The sequence below is a fragment of the Notechis scutatus genome, chromosome 2 (genome assembly GCF_049901735.1).
Source record: "Notechis scutatus isolate UNSWTSFEM ecotype Mainland chromosome 2, rNotScu1.2, whole genome shotgun sequence".
Classification (NCBI taxonomy): domain Eukaryota; kingdom Metazoa; phylum Chordata; class Lepidosauria; order Squamata; family Elapidae; genus Notechis; species Notechis scutatus.
This window is the reverse complement of record NC_142010.1, coordinates 85,167,052-85,185,149: the sequence shown is the minus strand read 5'-3', so window position 1 is coordinate 85,185,149 and position 18,098 is coordinate 85,167,052. Positions and strand designations below refer to the sequence as shown.

The following is an 18,098-nucleotide window of genomic DNA, read 5'->3' as shown; positions in this document are numbered from 1 at the left end:
TTCAAAGGCAAGTGACTTTCCTTAATCTTCCTTTTATTGAGTTGGACTTAATCTGTATTGAACCCATTGTGTGTACCATCTTGATCACTAACAGAAATTGTTCAATTATTTTCATTTGAAAATTCCGGAATATTATATATTATCGAATCCAAGACTGAGTATTAAACACATATCAGTGTTTTAATATATCCCAGTGATGCGTCTTTATAAGATGGCTTAATACTTTACATCTTAGTGAGCAAAATGAATTGCTTCATCGCACACGTAATTTCGATCTCTCCCCCTTCCCCCCAAAATCCTTGCTGAGTTTTTGGAGAACAATTCACAAATGGTAGCCTGAAATCCATTAGAAGTCTTGAAATGCTTTGCCAGAGTGTTGGCAGTGAATTTTTCACACGGTATTAGAGATTATAAAAATTTAGTTTTGGGGGTTAGGAATAGGTTAGAAAACAATTGGCATATTCCATTCTAAAATGAAGTTCTGATGGCAGATTTAGTCTAGAACCCAGTGATTTTGTAGATACGTGGCTACTTCCTTTTGTATCTTAAATGAACATCCAGGGTAGTAGACCAAGTCTTCAAATACAATTCAAGTCTCTTATCTGTAAAGAAGAGCAAATGGTTGCAGACCTTTTGACGGCAGTATGCAATTTGTAATATACGTGTTTCTAATACTATATCTACATGCAGAAATAGATGAAATCAAGCCTGTTCAAAGTTTGTTATATCTGTCTTAGATTATAGTACATCTAACTACATCACAATATCTATTGAGTGTTGAGCCATCCTCATTTTGATGGTAGTGATAAATTTCGCATTTTAAGCAGGAATGCTTTCAGTTTCTTTTAGATTATTGTTGAAGCTTGATTACTATGATTATATACAAAACAACTCATGTAAGAGTGTTACGAAGCAGGTGCAGCCATATGGAGCCAATAGCTTGCCAAAGGCAAGTAAGACACAGCTGCAGCAGATAGTTTGCCAAATTTGGCAGTTTATAGGAAATACTATCTTTGCTATGTATAATTCCTTGCTCTGTAATCAACTCTGCAGTATTTTTATTAAAATGGTTTAAATGGGCCTGAGCAAATAAAGGTGAATACATTTAACTAGTGGAAGGATAAAGGAACCTCCAAATCATAGGATAAGAGTCTTGAATAGCAAATATTTCATAAATATTTGGGTCAAGAACATGATGATTTTCAATTGAGCAGAAATCAGTATTGTGGGAAATTTGAGTTTCCAATAGTTCAACAGTATACTTTACTAGTGAACGCTTTTATGCAACTTCATTTCCCCCCAGGCTGTAACAAACACAGCTTAGCTGTACAATATAAAGTGTAACGATCAGTTTTATTCTTTTAGATAAGTTCTATGTATTTATGTCATTTTATAATAGCATATAGGAGATAAATTACTAATAAATCTCACTGGAGTGAGGCTATCCTGGAAATGCGAGCATTTACCCTAAATGCCTTCATGCCCTCCGCGTTTACTGATTGATCCGAGTTCTGAACAAACTCAGTTCATTTGTACCACCGCTTCTACTAAGAAACTTGTTGAACTTATTGAAATGTTGGCTTTGTTTCTTGGTTCTGTTTAAAAACCTATTGACAAAGCAATTTGTTTCTGATAAAGTGACTGCCAAAATAGAATTGATGCTGGCATATTGGATTCACAACCATTTTCCCTCTCTTAGTGAATAAATAACATCAAAACTGCAGCCACTGTCCCATGATGATTACATTCAGATATCTGAAAACGTGGCTGCACAGCCCAAGCATAGTCTCTGCAAGCACATTTGTATCAAACTCCCCTTTTAAATGGTTTTAAGAAGTTTTGTATATGGAGGATAAAGTGCGTATATATTTATTAAAGATTCTTTATCTTATTTGAAATTATTTGATAAGGAAGGTTTTCTTTTAGTTTGGGCAAACGTATGGGATGGGGTGGGTGGGAGAGAGGTTATTTGTACCCTTTTATCTTCTTTTTTTTAAAAAAAAAAACCTTTCTTTTTTAAAAAATAACCTTGAATATGCATATTGGTACTGATTATGATTGGCAGTATGGCTGTCTGTTGTGTGTATTGTACATGCTGTGTCCATGACTTACATTTTACTTACTATTTAGTCATCTGTTCTCAACCAAAACTAAACACATAAAACTGTGGTTTTTCTTCTTTTCCTTTCCTTTGCAATACATTTGAAATTTCAAAAGGGTACTTTGGGGCTCCAAATTAGGATTTCTAAGTCAGTATATGTGCATTTCATGTATGTTAATGGTGAGCAAAGTATTATATACTAACCAGATTTTTTTCCACATCTGTATAGTATTCTCTATGTATTTTGTGGTATTGAGATTATAGAAAGTTTAGTGTCTGAAATATGCGTTTAATGTGTATTTTTAAACAAATTTATGGCAATTAAATATTTGGAGAAAAGGGTATCGCATTTCAATTTGTAAAGATCTTTTTAACTACTGTGTCATTAAAATGCTTTGTACAATGCAGAACTGTAACTGGAGAAACTAAGTTTAATAAATATCAAATAGATTTTCTGTATTAAACTTTATAAGCACTGTGCTTGAATTAATCCTTTAGTATAAACTTTTCTGCCATGGCACTGCACATTAGATCAGAAAAGCTTTTCGGTTTGAGAATGGGAGCAATTGCAAGCTGTCCTCTCATTTCCTGAACACAGAATAGTGGGAAAGCGACATGACTTCCTACGATTATCATTGAAATATTTTCATTAAGCTGACTGCAGCATTACCCCACTACGCAATGAAAGTTTGAAAGCCATAAGAAAAATTAAAAAGGGAAAAAAACTTGGAAGAGTATTGGAATTGGTGGTATTTAAATGCCTGTTGTTAATAATTTAATGTTCTTTAAGTGCTTCATTAAGACTGGAAACTCTTGAAACTGTCTAGCACTATTAATGGTTAGATAGAGTCAAAATATTATCACTTTTGCTCAGAAGAATCATCTGTTGGAAAAGTCCATCTCTTCTCAGAATAATTTCAGTGTGTCTTAATTGTTATGTGTCTTTCTCTTTTGAATGGTATGCAAGACAAATAACAAACTGTAGTTGCTCTTACAGGTATTTATTTATTTTTTTGCACAGAAAAAAATACAAATAAAAGATAAAATCAGTTGAAGCTACCATAGCTTGGAATAAAAGCGCATCTTGAAACAAGATGAAAAATATAAACTAAATTAGTATATATGTCTGCCAAGTTGAAATTCTTTCATTTGTCCATACAATTGAAGCACCAATTGAAAAGCTTTAAATATATATCTATATATATATATATTAGGAAAGGTGACAATAAATAAAGGGGAGCATAATCCAAGGTAACAGCTTGTTCTTAAGACATAATTACTCTTGCAATATTCTTAAAGAGCATAGTTTGTTCCTGCAAAATAAAACAAAGAATCAGTCTGATTACTATTTTAGGCACATTAAGATTAATCGATGTGTAAGAAAGTATTTTAACAATAGTTTCTGTAATATTGAAGCAAACTGCATTACTTTGTTTCAGGAAAGCAATAGTGCCACCAGTACTTATTTAGCTCTTTTTTTAGAGTTGCACATCCAAATGGGAGATTTTTGTTCTTGATGGTAATGATGTACAATTGCAAGGAATAAGAAATGTATCAATAAAGTTAAATCAGTTTTCATGTTAGATTGTCCTAGAATTGCCTGCATTACATTTTCCAAAATGTTTTTAGTTTCAATCTGTACTGTACTATATTAAAAAATTACTGTTTAATGTTTTCAGTTTTAACATTAAATAGAAAATATTTTGTAAATGAAGTCTAGATTTGTAATTTCTTTTGTACTGATTTTTTTGCTTCTGCTACTTTATAGACTTTGGGAAATGTTAATTTATTTTATCTTCCTCCTAGTCAAAATGACCTGATAATTGCAGTTATCCAAACGGTAAAAACACTTTCAGGTTAGCATGAAACACTTTTCATTTTCAGACATGAGAAGGAAATTACCTGCACTCTCTTGTAAAGCATTCACTGTTATCCCTGCATGGTGCTCCAACTGGTCTTGAAAATCCTCTCCAGAAAGGTGTCGTTCTTTTTGGCCTAAGAAGCTGAGCATTTTCTGAATGCAGTGAAGCACAGTGTATCTGAAACATAATTATAATCTGGCTATAAGTGAAATCTGTTTGAACATTCAGCTCTTAGAATTCTCTTCAGACTTTTCTCAGATCCTATCATTTCTGCATGAAATGTATAACCGCTTACTCTTTCTGTACAAAAATTAATTAAGTCAATGATAATTTCGAAACTTGCCCATCCCACAGAAATTCATATAACTTGCATCGTAATATTACCAATTTTCTACACTAATTTATTGGCAGTATTTGCAGATTAGTCCAATTTTGAAACACTGGGCTTTGTACAAAAAGAACAAGCAAAAACCAATAAGTTAAACAAGTTAAACAAAATCCAATAAGTTAAACAAATAGATAAATATACACACAGATACATACATACATACATAGGCACACAGCTACCCATCACAGTAAATTTCCCTGGAGCATAAGATGTCATCATCAATGTCTTTCCCAGAAAAGCCAGGCTTTGTGGCTTCTCAAATAAACCAAAGTGGTGGAAATCTTGAGAAGAATGCCATTCCAAAAAATGGAAACCATAACTGAGAAGGTTTGCCCCCATGGTCTCTGAAGACGACATTAAGAGAAGAGACCTGGAGTAGTCCATCTTCCTGAACTTACTGGGTAACCAGAAGCCATTGGCAACTGATGTGATTCATTCCATTGAGGAAGTCCAATACTGAAACAGTAATAGGTCATTCCTGTATTCTTGATAATCAGATATTGAATCCCTTCTGATAATAGACATAGGCATGAAATTTTTATTGAAATACATTTGCCTTACCATTTTGAAATTCAAATGCCAATTATGTCCTTACCTGAAATAGTAGGGCTGAACAAATGGAGAAGATTGCCAAAACTTTCAAAGTCTGAATCATCTTTGGATTTTTGGCCCATCAATTTTTTTTCGCAAAAGGGAATGAATACACCTGAACATCCTTTTTCACCTTTTATAGATGCAAGTTCCCATTGCATCACCCTGCCAGCTTATTCAAGGGACAAAGATCACTTTAGAGACACAAAGATTTAATAAGTTAATGTCTACTAAAGTGATAGTCCAAGGTCTGTCCTATAAGCTAAATATATTTATTTTTCAAGTACTTGTACCTTGATCGGTATATAAAACATGCCAGCTATTCCTTTTTAAAACCTAGAATTTACTTGGTATTTTATTGTGTTCTTGCAAGTGGGTCAATGGTCAAAGCACACAAAATAAAACGGATGCTGTTTTCTCATTGTATCTTAGGCTTAATTACATAGGAAATAAGTGGCATAACTAGAAAACAACCCTGCAGATTAAAAAAAACTCAGTGATGCTTCTTGATTATCATCAAACTGGAATTGGTAAATTCTAAGATTGATTTCTCTAAAAGAGTTTGCTGAATGAAACAGATCAACCCTTAATTCTTCTGAGTGTGTGGCAATAATACATTTTTAAACTTTTCTGCAGCAGATAATGGTGTTTCAGTTCAGAATTTGCCTCAATCGTTAATTTACTGGGAGTATCTAGGAAAGCTTTAGCATCTCAGCCACAGATTAAACTTTATCAATTCCCTGACATCTAGAACTTCTGAAACCATTTAAAGTTTGTCTATTTATATTACATTTATTTTCCTCTTTAATACGTTCAGGCAACACAATATCCTATTGTACCTGTGCAAAAACATATTCACAGGAGATTATGGCAAGGTCAATACTAGTTTTGTGCTTCCATGTGCATTTAGCTTAAATTTTCCCAATCCAACATCAATAGGAACATTAACAATTATGACTTGGACAAACATTAATTTGCAGAAGCAGAAATTATTGTACAACGGTATGTCCAGATTTTTGCCAAGCCCCTCTGTGTGCTATATTATATATAAGACTTTCCAAAATAATTTTTTTAAGTGTAAAATGCTATTTTTAGAGATAAATACTTTTTAAAAAAAACTCTAAACCCAATGGCCCCTATATGTGTGCAAGAATCACAGTATCCAAGATTCTCAGAGTAGTTATAACACATCTGAAAGAAATTCACAAAATATACTGGCACATGCTGCAAGGCATTGGTAGGTGAATAAGTAGTTCTATGCATGTAAATTGCAATTCAGAGGTGATATTCAGCAGGTTCTGACCAGTTCTGGAGAACCGGTAGTGGAAATTTTGAATAGTTCGAAGAACCAGCAAATACCATTTCTGACTGGCATCACCCCCATCTATTCTCTGCCTCCCAAGTCCCAGCTGGTGGGCTGGGTCTTCTTTTGTTGCCCTGCACAGGAGAACGGAGCTGGAAAGCAGGTGGGGGGGAGGGAATGGGATTTTGCAGTATTCTTCTGGAGTGGGGTGGGAATGGAGATTTTACAGTATCCTTCCCCTGCCATTCCCACAAAGCCATGCCCACAAAGCCACATCCACAGAACAGGTAGTAAAAAAAATTGAATCCCACCACTGTTGCAATTGCATGACTACTGCAAATAAAAAAAAACATCCAGAACTACTGGGTGGCATGTATTACATTTAAATAATAATAATTTAATAACTTTTTTTTTTTTTAACAAATTCACCATCAGTCAATTGCAATAGGCAGCTTCACTCAGAACAGCTCACATTCTGCGATGATATCTCTAACACTATCACACATCAACATCTGCCTATCCAGGATCCTTAGGAAGGCCTGGATAGATAGATAAAAACACCAATGTTATCTGAGAGACCGTCTCTTGCTGGTCACATATACCCAACTCATCAGAGTGGGGAGGCAGGGAATGCTGGTGAGACCCAGAAGAAGGGCCTTCTCCGTGATTGCTCCCTCTCTCTGGAACATCATTCCCCTAGAGCAGGGGTGTCCAACCTTGGCAACTTTAAGACTTGTGGACTTCAACTCCCAGAATTCCTCAGCCAGCTTTGCTGGCTGAGGAATTCTGGGAGTTGAAGTCCACAAGTCTTAAAGTTGCCAAGGTTGGACACCCCTGCCCTAGAGATTAGAATGCCCCCCACTCTTCCGGAAGGTGCTGAAGACCTCGTTCTGCCAGCGGGCCTGGGGAACCCAGAGCAGGATGGAGCCCATTAAAACGGCTCATGTGATCTGCTGTTGCTGGGGTAGGGGATGATTTTGTTATACTATATTAAGTTATTTGATTCTTTTAATTAGTTTTATTGTTTTAAATGTGATTTTATATTCTGTAAGCCACCTTGAGTCGCCATGGGCGAATAGGCGGCAATATGAATTAAATAAATAAATAAAATTCAGTCTGAATATCTGGCTGACTATAAGATGAACCATTTAATAATTCTTTAAATTCTTTAATAATTTTAACGATGGGAACATCATCAAAGCCATCAATACCTGGGGATAACATACACAGATGGAATTAACTGGACACAAGCTGAACTGGACAGTTTGGATTGAAAATTCATGACTGTCACTATGCATTATCCCTGCAGTAATATTAACAGATTATACCTGGCCCGTAGAAATGGAGGCAGAGGTTTACTTCAACTCAAATAATTGTTGAAGAAAAGCAAGCATTCACTGATGTAAAGGATCTTCAAAATCAAACATTGAGGCAAGTTAAAAACTGGAACTTACTGAATGTACAGGAGACAAAACATGAATATCAAAATGATATAAATTAAAAACAAGGAATAAAAATAATGCTGGCAAGGCATTACGTGGCCAATTTCTATAAAAGATCAAGGGAAAATGTATCAAGTAAAACTGGCAATTGCTTACAATAGGAACATTGAAAAAAGAAACCGAAGGCTTGGTTTTGGTTGCTCAAATGCAAGCTATTGGAACTAATGCAGCCAAGGCCAGAACTAAAAAAAATCATCAAATAATTCATAGTACAGATTATGCAAAAAAGCAGAAGCAGCAATAGATCATATACTCAGTTTTGCAAGAAGATCACACAGCTGATTATAAATAACATAACACAGGTGCCAAAATGATTCACTGGAAGATCTGCAAAAATTATCATGTGCTGATAAGGAAAAATTGGTGGGAACAGATAGTTGAAAAGATAGTAAAAAATCAGCAGGTTAAAATATTGTTGAATTTCTGAATACAAAATGATAAAATCACACCAAATTTAATTGTGGTTAAAAAGTGTAGATAATTGATATGACAATACCAGGTGATAGTAGAAGAGAAGAGAAAGAATTGAAGGTAATAAAATATTAAGATTTGAAAATGGAAATGGAAAAAATAAGGCATAAACCAGCTATAGTGGTCCCAGTGTTCTTGGCATACTGGATATAATACTAAACAATCTTGGACAACACTTAATCTCTCACCAAATAAAAAACTGGCAGCTATGATTACACAATGTTGTGTGAAATAATAAATTTTATAGACCGAAATAACTATTGTTCTTGAGTAACCAGGGCCAGAATCATTGGAAGTAAAGTTACTTTCCCATTACAAATATACAATGACTGAAAGCAAAGGAGTAATGATTTGTTATTACAAATCAAGTCCAATAAGAATATCTGAAAAGAATGCACCAGTTCTGGAAAGAACAATTTCCTGAATCAGAAGTAACAGAACAGAGGCTATCAATAATACAAAATAAAGCATTCACAGAAGTAGAATGAGAAGAATTGCAAAGGTCTACCCAGGACAAAGAAATGGAATCTATGCCAAAATAGTTCAGATAGTAGAGACAAAACAGATAGAGTCAGTAGTAGAAGAAACTAGCATAGCTATTGAACCATTCTCATTTCCAAACCAGCCATCCTCTCCTCTGCTTTTTCCCCAGAAAGAACAAAGTCCTCTAACTAAAAACAAGAGGAACAGAAACTGATTATCTTAAACAGCACAAAAATGTTGCTTGCATTGAAGCCTGTTACAAAACCCCCCAGCTAGCACATGTTAAAAGATGCCAATACTGTAATATTGAACATTAGCACCAGCTCGCTATAAGAAACAAACTAATGTACAGCACAGCTGTAGTAATAATTTGAAATCCTGGATAAAAAATCAAAAAAGTTTTAAACTACTAACTAGAGCATACAAAACATTTGTTGGGACCGGGGGCCCCCCCCCCCCCCCCCCGCGGCCCCGCGCCAACCAAAAAACCCCCCCCCCCCTGGGTGGCTGGCCCCCCCATCTTTTTTAAAAAAAAATAATAAAAAAAAAAAAAAAGGGGGGGGCTGTTCCCCAACAAAAAACCCACCAACCCAACCCCCCCAAACCCCCACCCCCCCCCCCCCCAAACCCCACAAAACAACCCAAACCAACCCCCCAACCAAAAAAAAATCCCTACCCAAAAAACCACCCCCCCCCCCGCCCCCCCCCCGCGCCCCCCCGCCGGCCCCGGCAGTGTTAGACCAATTCTTGAATACAGCTCAACTGTCTGGAAACTGCAGGGCATATCAGACATTAATATAATTGAGAGAGTCCAGAAATATTTCACGAGAAGAGTCCTCCATTCCTCAACTCGCAACAGACTACCCTATGCCTCCAGACTTGAAATTTTAGGCTTAGATAACTTAGAACTATGCCACCTTTGGTCTGACCCAAGCGTAGTACATAAAAGTATCCATTACACTGTCCTACCCGTCAATAACTACTTCAGCTTCAACCTCAACAATATACGAGCATATAATAGATACAAACTCAGGGTAAACCACACAAAACTTGATTGCAGGAAATCAAGTTCAGCAACAGAGTGGTCAATGCCTGGAATACTCTACCTGACTCTGTGGTTTCTTCCACTAACCCCAAACACTTTAACCTCAGACTGTCTACTATTGACCTCACCTCATTCCTAAGAGGTCTGTTAGGGGCGTGCATAAGCGCACCAATGTGCCCACCATCCCTTCTTTTATTCATATCTATTTCATGTATTAATAATCATGTTTATACTTATATATATTATCAAATGCATGCTTGACAAATAAACAAAAAATAAACAAAATGGAAGATCAGATTGGAAAATAAGATCAGCATGCTAAGTTCAGATGCAAACAAGCTAGAACAAATGAAAAAAAAAAGAAGCCAAGGAGATCCAATTTGGTCTAGTGGTTAAGGTGCTGGGCTAGAAACCAGGAGACTGTGATTTCTAGTCCCACCTGAGGCATGAAGGAAAGCTGAGTGACTTAGGACAGGTACCCTCTCTCTCAGGCCAACCCAACGGCTCTGGTTGTGAGAAAAATAGGAGGAAGGATTATTAACTGTGTTCACTGTCTTGAGTTATTTATAAATAAAGTAATCAAGGCAGGATAAACATTTAATATTAAATAAAAATAAAAGTAAAGAATACTGATCAAAAATATAATCTACCCTGTTTCTCCAACAATACGGCCTCCCCCAATAGGAAGTCCCAGCATGTTTTATAGGCATGAAATGAAATTAAGCCCCTCCCTCCAAATTAAGGCCTATATTAAAACATGTGAAATGGGGGGGAAATGGTGAGGGGGGGCTTGCCGTTAGGAAGTACTTTTGTTGCACACCCGGATATGGTGCTGCCTGCGTTGACTCCAATATGAAGTGCCCCACCAATGCTGAGGTCAACATCCAAGCCGTCGCCACCCGCCCACCTAAAGATGCAAGGGGGGGGAATTAAGTCACCCCCGAAAAGACGGCCTAGCCATTTTTTCGGGGCTCAAAAAAAAATAAGACCCGGCCTTATTATATGAGAAACACGGTAGAAACAAGGAAGATCAAGCAAGCAGTGGAAATATTAAAGCAGCAAACAACAACCATGGACAAGAAAATTAGTAGATACAAAATTCAAATTGTACACTATAGGCAAAATCTCTAGTTCAAGATGAACCAGAAACATTTCTAGCAATCTTTCAATAGAGAGACAATAATGAGTCTGTCGTGTCCGTCGCGGAAAGGAAGCTCGGAGTCAGTGACTAGTTTCAGCTCTTTATTGGCTCCGGATACAGCTTAAGCTTGAAGGGGAAAACTGCGGCTTTTATTTCCGAGCCGCGGCGGCGTGCAATGACACCGCTTGAATCTCCCGCGATTAGTTTCCACCAATCGCGGGGATTCGCTGAACGGCCAATCAGTGCGGCTCGCTCGACCAATCCGGTCGCCGCGCGCTTTAGCCAATCGCGACGCGGGCTACGAGTATGTAAATTGACTTGTACAGAACACCCCTCCCTCTTGGTTCGGTCCTACGTAACGTAGTCCCGTAGGTAGGCGGGGCTTCGTACTTGTCTACTTGACTTGCGCAGCTTAGTTGTTGTTTGGCTCCCGGCCGGTTCGGTCGGGACTTCTGTTTCTCTTGGCCCTGTCGATGGAACCCCTGGAAGGTGTCGCTGGGCCTCTTGTTGCAGCTCCCTCCCGGTCTACCCGGGTTGGTCGAGCTGCGACTTCGCTCGCTCCTGCCTGGTCTTTCCGGGCTGGTTGAGCTGGCCTGGCTGTTCCTTCCTGGTGAGACTTGGGCTGGCTGTTGACTGGTGAGTATTGCTGGTTATTTCCTATTTGATCCCCTGTATCTTCCCTCCCCTCTTGGTTTGTGTTATCGGGTCGTCTGTGTTTGGTTGCGTGTCGGTTGTGTTTTTGTTCTTGATCTTATTTGATCGATGTGGCGTTTCCATGTTTGTCCGTCGGTTGTCTGTAGCCGGTAGGAGTGGGGTCCTGTCAGTTGGGTTATAGTTGCGGTACCCATAGTGGGTCTCCGGTAAGGTTTTTTGCATAGACTGCGTCGCCTGGTGCAAAAACCCGGTGCTTGCTAGATGAGTCCGGGGGTTTTTCCGGGTTGTATGTGGGGTGTAGTCTGTCGAGTGGTGACCTTAGTTTTCTCCCCATTAGTAATTCTGCCGGGCTTTTGTTTGTCGTTGTGTTTGGGGTGATATGTTGTATTAGGAGCATTTTATTTATTTTTTCTTGTATGTCCCGTGTTCGATCTTTTGGAGGGTTCTTTTTGTAAATTGAACCATCCGTTCTGCCTACCATTGGCGCCGGATGCGCCGTCGCTGTCAGTGCGTGTCGTATGCCTCGTTCGCTAGGAATCTTTCGAATTCCAGCGAGGTGAACTGGGGTCCGTTGTCTGACACGATGACATCCGGGAGACCGTGGGTTGCGAAAAGTTTGTTTAAGACCTTGGTTACCGCATCTGTTGTGGTGGTCTTCATGTTGCTTACCTCCAGCCAGTTGGAGTAAGCATCCACCGTGATGAGGAATGTGTTCCCTTTTGTGGGCCCGGCAAAATCTATATGGAGTCTCGACCATGGTCCCCTGGGCGTTTCCCATTCTAATATTGGTGCTGCGGGGATTTGGTCTGGTTTCTTGGCAGCGCGAGCACTTGGCTACCCAGGCCTCGATCTCCTTGTCCATACCTGGCCACCAAGCATAGCTTCTGGCCAAAGCTTTAGTCCTCACAATCCCGGGTGCCCTTCGTGTAATAATTTTAATACCTTCCCTTGCAGTTTTTCCGGTATGACCACCCTGTCCCCCCATAGCAAACAACCTTTCTGTAGTGACAGTTCTGTTTGCCGGTTTGGAATGTCCTGAATGCTTCATCGTTGTCTTTCTCTGGCCATCCCTTTTCTACCCAATGTAATACCCGCGCCAGGCGCTTGTCTTTATTAGTCTCTCGGGCAATGTCTGACGCGGTTATGGGTAGGTCCGGCAATGTCTCTATGCTGAGGGTGGTCGTCGTGGGAGCTGGATCGTCGTCTAGGTCGGGAAGCGGCGAGTGGCTCAACGCGTCTGCATGGGAGATCGTCTTACCGGGTCTGTGTGTGAGCCGGTAGTCGTAGGCGGCGAGGAACTCAGACCACCTTGTCATCCTGGGGGATAGGATGTTCGGGGTGGCCTTGTTCCCGCCAGGATGCCCAGCAGCGGCTTGTGGTCCGTGATGAGGGTGAATCGGCGGCCGTAGAGGTACTCGTGGAACTTCTTTACTGCTGCGGCGATGGCCAGTGCCTCCTTATCTAATTGGCTGTAGTTTCTTTCGGGTTTGCTGAGTGTTCTTGAAAAGAAAGCGATGGGTGCTTCTTTTCCGTCTGGGAGTGTATGGCTGAGGACGGCGCCGACGCCAAATGGTGAGGCGTCGCATGTGACGGCGATGGGTAGGGTCTCATTATACTGAATGAGAACGGCATCCGAGGTGAGCAGGTCTTTGGTATTCTTGAATGCGGTGTCCTCCCGTTTCCCCAGGTCCATTTGGCCGTCCTGTCCAGGAGCCTATGCAAAGGCTCCGCCGCGGTCGCCTTTTGGGGCAAGAACACATTGTAAAAATTTAGCAGTCCCAGAAATGCCTGCAGCTCTGTTTTGTTCTTGGGTGTGGGGGCTTCCTTTATGGCTTTGACCTTGCTTCCGGTTGGGTGGATGCCATGTCGGTCTAGGAGGTACCCCAGGAACTCGACTTGCTCTGTGCATAGCTGGCATTTCTCTTTCTTCACCTTTAGCCCGGCCCCTTTGAATTTTTCTAGTACCTCCCTTAGGCGACCCTCTAGCTCCTCCTGGTTGGCTGCCGACACTAATACATCGTCAAAATAGGGAACCACCCCTTGATTCCTCGCAGCAGTCTCTCCATGAGGCTCTGGAAAATTCCTGGGGCTACGCTGACTCCAAACTGGAGTCGGTTACAACAACGCTCCCGGTGGGTGACTATTGTTTGCGCCTCGGCGGTTTCTTCATCGACCGGCAGTTGCTGATAGGCTTGCGCCAGGTCGAGCTTCGCAGAAGACTTTGCCCCCAGCGAGTGTAATAGGTGTTGCACTACTGGGACGGGGTAGGCGCTTTGTTGCAGGGCGCAATTGAGGGTGGCCTTATAGTCCCGCAGATCCTTACTGACCCATCTGGCTTGACTGGGGTGACTATAGGGGTCTCCCACCGGGCGTGGTCGATTGGCTGCAAAACCCCCTGTTTGACGAGCTTGTCAATCTGCTCGTCTATTTTCTTCCAGTGCAAAAGGCACCCGTCTGGGTTTTAGGCGTATGGGGCGACATTTGGGTCTAGGCTGAAAGAGATAGGGGGCCCTTTGTACTTGCCTAGGGTGCCGTCGAATACTTCTTGGAAATCCTCGCCAGCTGCTGCTCCCAGTCGGCCTCTGTGGTGTGGTTTATTCCCGTGACCTCGATCCCGAGTGGCGCGAACCATTGGAGTCCTAAGAGGCTGGGTCGGTTCCGGTCCACGATAGTCAGGGGAAGTTTCGCGGTGCGGTTTTTGAAAGTCACCTCGAACTGTCCGGTCCCAATGACGGGGATGCGGTTCCCCTGATAGTCCTTGATGATCAGCTTCTGGTTCTCCAGTCCTCTTTTCTGGATGTTTGGCACCAGTCGCTTGAGTTCTTTCCAGGCGACCATGGAGAGGTAGGATCCGGAGTCTACCTCCATCCGGCATGGCTCGCCCTCGATGCTCACCTCCACGTAGACCTTCCGGGCATCCGTGGTTTCGGCATGCCGATGGTGACCGTCTGGTGGGTTTCTTCTCTCTGGCGGCCTTCCCTGCTCCGTCGTCCTCGGTTGTCTCGGTTCCAGCGATAGTCGGCTTGGCGATCTCTGGTTCTCGGGGGTGTCGTCTCGTCCCGGTTGCTTGGTTTCGCCGGCGGGGGCTGTGTGTCTTTCTGAGTCGGCAGACTCGGGCGATGTGGCCCTTCTTGTTGCAATGCCGGCAGATCGCGTCGATAAAGCGGCACTCTGATCGAAGGTGATTTCCCCGCACCGGCGCACTGGTTCCCGACTTACGACCCCGTTGATCTCGCCGGTCCCGTCCTGTTTGTAGTCGGTGGGCGTCTTCCTCCTCGTCCGTGGTATCGGAGGCGGAGTCCAGGTCCCGTGGTGTGTGGTGGTTTCTCGTCGGCTTGTCTCGGGGGTTTCAGTGCGGTCCCCGTTGTCTGCCCTCCGAAGTCTGGCTGCTGACTTCCGGGTGGCTTCAGCTGCGGAAGCTTCGCCAGGGCGTCCCGAGGTCGATGTTGCCTTTTGCCATCAGTCGACTTTTTAGTGCCTGATCCCTGAGGCCTAGGACCCACGCGGTCTCGGAGGACATCGTCCAGGTCCCTGAACTCGCACATCCCCTAGGTCTCGCAAGGCGGCTATGAAGTCGCTAATGCTCTCGTCCTGCCGCTGGTTCCGCCGATAGAACTCATCCGCCGGATGAGGATGGGCACAGCGGGGGCGTAGTGGTTTCGAAGAGTGGCTCGAGATCGGCCCAGTCCATCGCCTTCACGTCCTCGGGCTTCGCGAGGGCTTTGGCCATCTTAAACACTGCGGGCCGCAGTGTGTGAGGAAGACGGCCCTTTCTTCTGCCCGTTCGCATCCTTCAAATTGCTACTTTGAGGAACATCAGGAATCTATCCGTGTACGATTCCCAGTCCTCGGTAGCGGGGTTGAAGGGTGCTGGTGGGGTCATGCTGGCCATCTCGTCGGTCTTTGTCTTCCTCAGGACACGTGCTCGGTGGTTATTCTCTGGATCCCACCCTGCGTCGCCAGTGTCGTGTCCGTCGCGGAAAGGAAGCTCGGAGTCAGTGACTAGTTTCAGCTCTTTATTGGCTCCGGATACAGCTTAAGCTTGAAGGGGAAAACTGCGGCTTTTTATTTCCGAAGCCGCGGCGGCCGCCAATGACACCGCTGAATCTCCCGCGATTAGTTTCCACCAATCGCGGGGATTCGCAGAACGGCCAATCAGTGCGGCTCGCTCGACCAATCCGGTCGCCGCGCGCTTTAGCCAATCGCGACGTGGGCTACGAGTATGTAAATTGACTTGTACAGAACAGAGTCAGTCAACACCTAAGAAAGAAGAAACAGTGCAGTTCTGGGGACAGCTGTGGAACAACCCCTAGTAACACAACAAGAATGCAGTTTGAATAAAGGAGTGGGATAAGAATAAAAAAAAGAAGCTGAAATGAAAGAACTTGTAATATAGCTGACAAGGAAAATCAAGAACTGGTCATTACCAGGAGTTGATGAACTGCATGGTTTTTGATTGAAACATCTGACTGGTCTGCATTCAATCATTGCCAAGCAGTTTAACAGAGGCAACACCTGGTGACTACAGACCAGTTACTTTATTACTAACAATATGATCAAATTGCCAATTGGTATGGTAACTGATGCAGTCCAACAGCATCTAGTTGAAAACAAGCTCTTTCTATGTGAACAGAGACAAAAGATCAGTTCCTAATTGACAAGATGATTTTGGAAAACTATAAGAGAAGAAAGACCAACTTGAATGCATTTGCCACATGACTGGATAATCAAGTTTGTAGAAATAACAAGAGTCAGGAAAAACATCAGAAGTTTTGAGCAAAGATCAATGGCGCAATGGAAGACACAGTTGCTGGTCAATGGTGAGAAACTGGGAGATGTTAATATGGTTTGCATTGATTCCTTTGTCAAGAATACCAAACAAGTCAAGTCATGGCTATCAAACATCAAATACATCTACTAGGCTATCCCACCTCCTTAAAAAGGAGAAGCTAAAGCTGAATGGGGAAATTCCATCTGAAATGGAATCGCTGCTCAACACTGTCTGAATGTATAGTTAAGGTATTTGCAATGGAGTTGTACTGGAAAAATGTGCCACTCCTACCATCAATAAGAGAAAAATTGTGAAATCTGAAGGCATCAAGATGTTCTATGGAAATAAGATCAAGAATCTGGATGAGTAAGATCACTACAAATACCTGAGCATTATTCAGGCTGACAACATCAAGTACACTGAAGTCAAGAAGAAGGTTAGTAGCGATGCACTGAAGCTAGAACAGAAGTCTCCAAACTTGGCAACTTTAAGACTTGTGGACTTCAACTCCCAGAATCGCCCAGCCAGCATGACTAGTGAGGAATTCTGGGAGTTGAAGTCCACAAATCTTAAAGTTGCCAAGTTTGGAGACCCCTGAGCTAGAACAGCATGAAGGCTTAGTCAATACTAAAGAGACCAAACTGGCCTATAAGAAAGATGAAATGAAGAATAAAAAAGAGACATGGCAAGGCATAATATTACATGACCACTACATAACAAAGCTAGTAGGCAAAACAGATAGCCACAAGACTTGGCAACAGCTAAGAGCCAGAAAGGGGCTAATTCTGGTTGCCCAAGACAAAGCCTTAAGAACAAAGGCATACAAAGCCAACATTTAAAAAACAATAGACAGTACAGTACACTATCTCTGCAAAGAAACTGTGTCAGAGTATATTCATGAACTGGAATAGAGCTTAGTAACAAGGTCAGCCAATGAGAGCTGAGTTGAGGGCTAAAACTTAAAGAGAGAATCTGGGCATGGTTTACCTCTGTTCTGTGCTCAACTCTAAAGTGAAAGAGACATTAGCTTGCTTGTAACATGTCTGCTGAAGTTGAGTTACTTGTCACATGTCTGCTTTATTTTATTTATTTTTTATTTTTATTTATTTATTTTGATTTGTCAATCGCTTACAAGAGAATAGGTATAAGTATATACATAGTTATGAATACATGAAATGGGTACATATAAGAAAAATAAAAGAAACAATAGGACAGGGCCGGTAGGCACATTGGTGCGCTTATGCACGCCCCCTACAGACCTCTTAGGAAAGGGGTGAGGTCAATAGTAGACAGTCTAAGGTTAAAGTTTTGGGGTTTGGGGAAGAAACTACAGAGTCAGGTAGAGTATTCCAGACATTGACCACTCTGTTGCTGAAGTCGTATTTCCTGCAATCAAGTTTGATGCGGTTAACCTTGAGTTTGTATCTATTGTGTGCTCTTGTGTTGTTATGGTTGAAGCTGAAATATTCATTGACAGGTAAGTCATTGCAACATATGATTTTATATACCATACTTAGATCAGACCAAAGACGGCGTAATTCAAGGTTTTCTCGGTCTAGAATTTCAAGTCTGGTGGCATAAGGCAGGGGTCCTCAACCACCGGGCCGTGGAGCACTCTGTACCGGGCCGCAAAGAAAATTTTTTTTAAAAAAATGGCGGCTTTCTTCGCCTTCGGTGAATGCTGCTGGGATCGGGGATCAAGGACACAAATGAGAGAAGGGGAGGGAGGAAGCAACCAAAGCCTGTCCTGCTCTCTGGCTCAGCGGCTTCGGTTTCCTCCCGCCTC

The 18,098-nt window shown here is 41.9% G+C and overlaps 1 protein-coding gene across 1 annotated transcript; it reads right to left on the bottom strand.

Moving 5' to 3' along the window:
- Positions 1-3,086: 3,086 nt before the first annotated feature.
- LEAP2 (liver enriched antimicrobial peptide 2) lies at positions 3,087-5,105 on the bottom strand. Its single transcript, XM_087955382.1, has 3 exons — positions 4,947-5,105; positions 4,004-4,140; positions 3,087-3,414 (listed from the first exon to the last, which is right to left on the bottom strand). The coding sequence occupies exons 1-3, from the start codon at positions 5,004-5,006 to the stop codon at positions 3,378-3,380; spliced, it is 234 nt and encodes a 77-aa protein (XP_087811508.1). The 5' UTR covers positions 5,007-5,105; the 3' UTR covers positions 3,087-3,377.
- Positions 5,106-18,098: the final 12,993 nt, after the last annotated feature.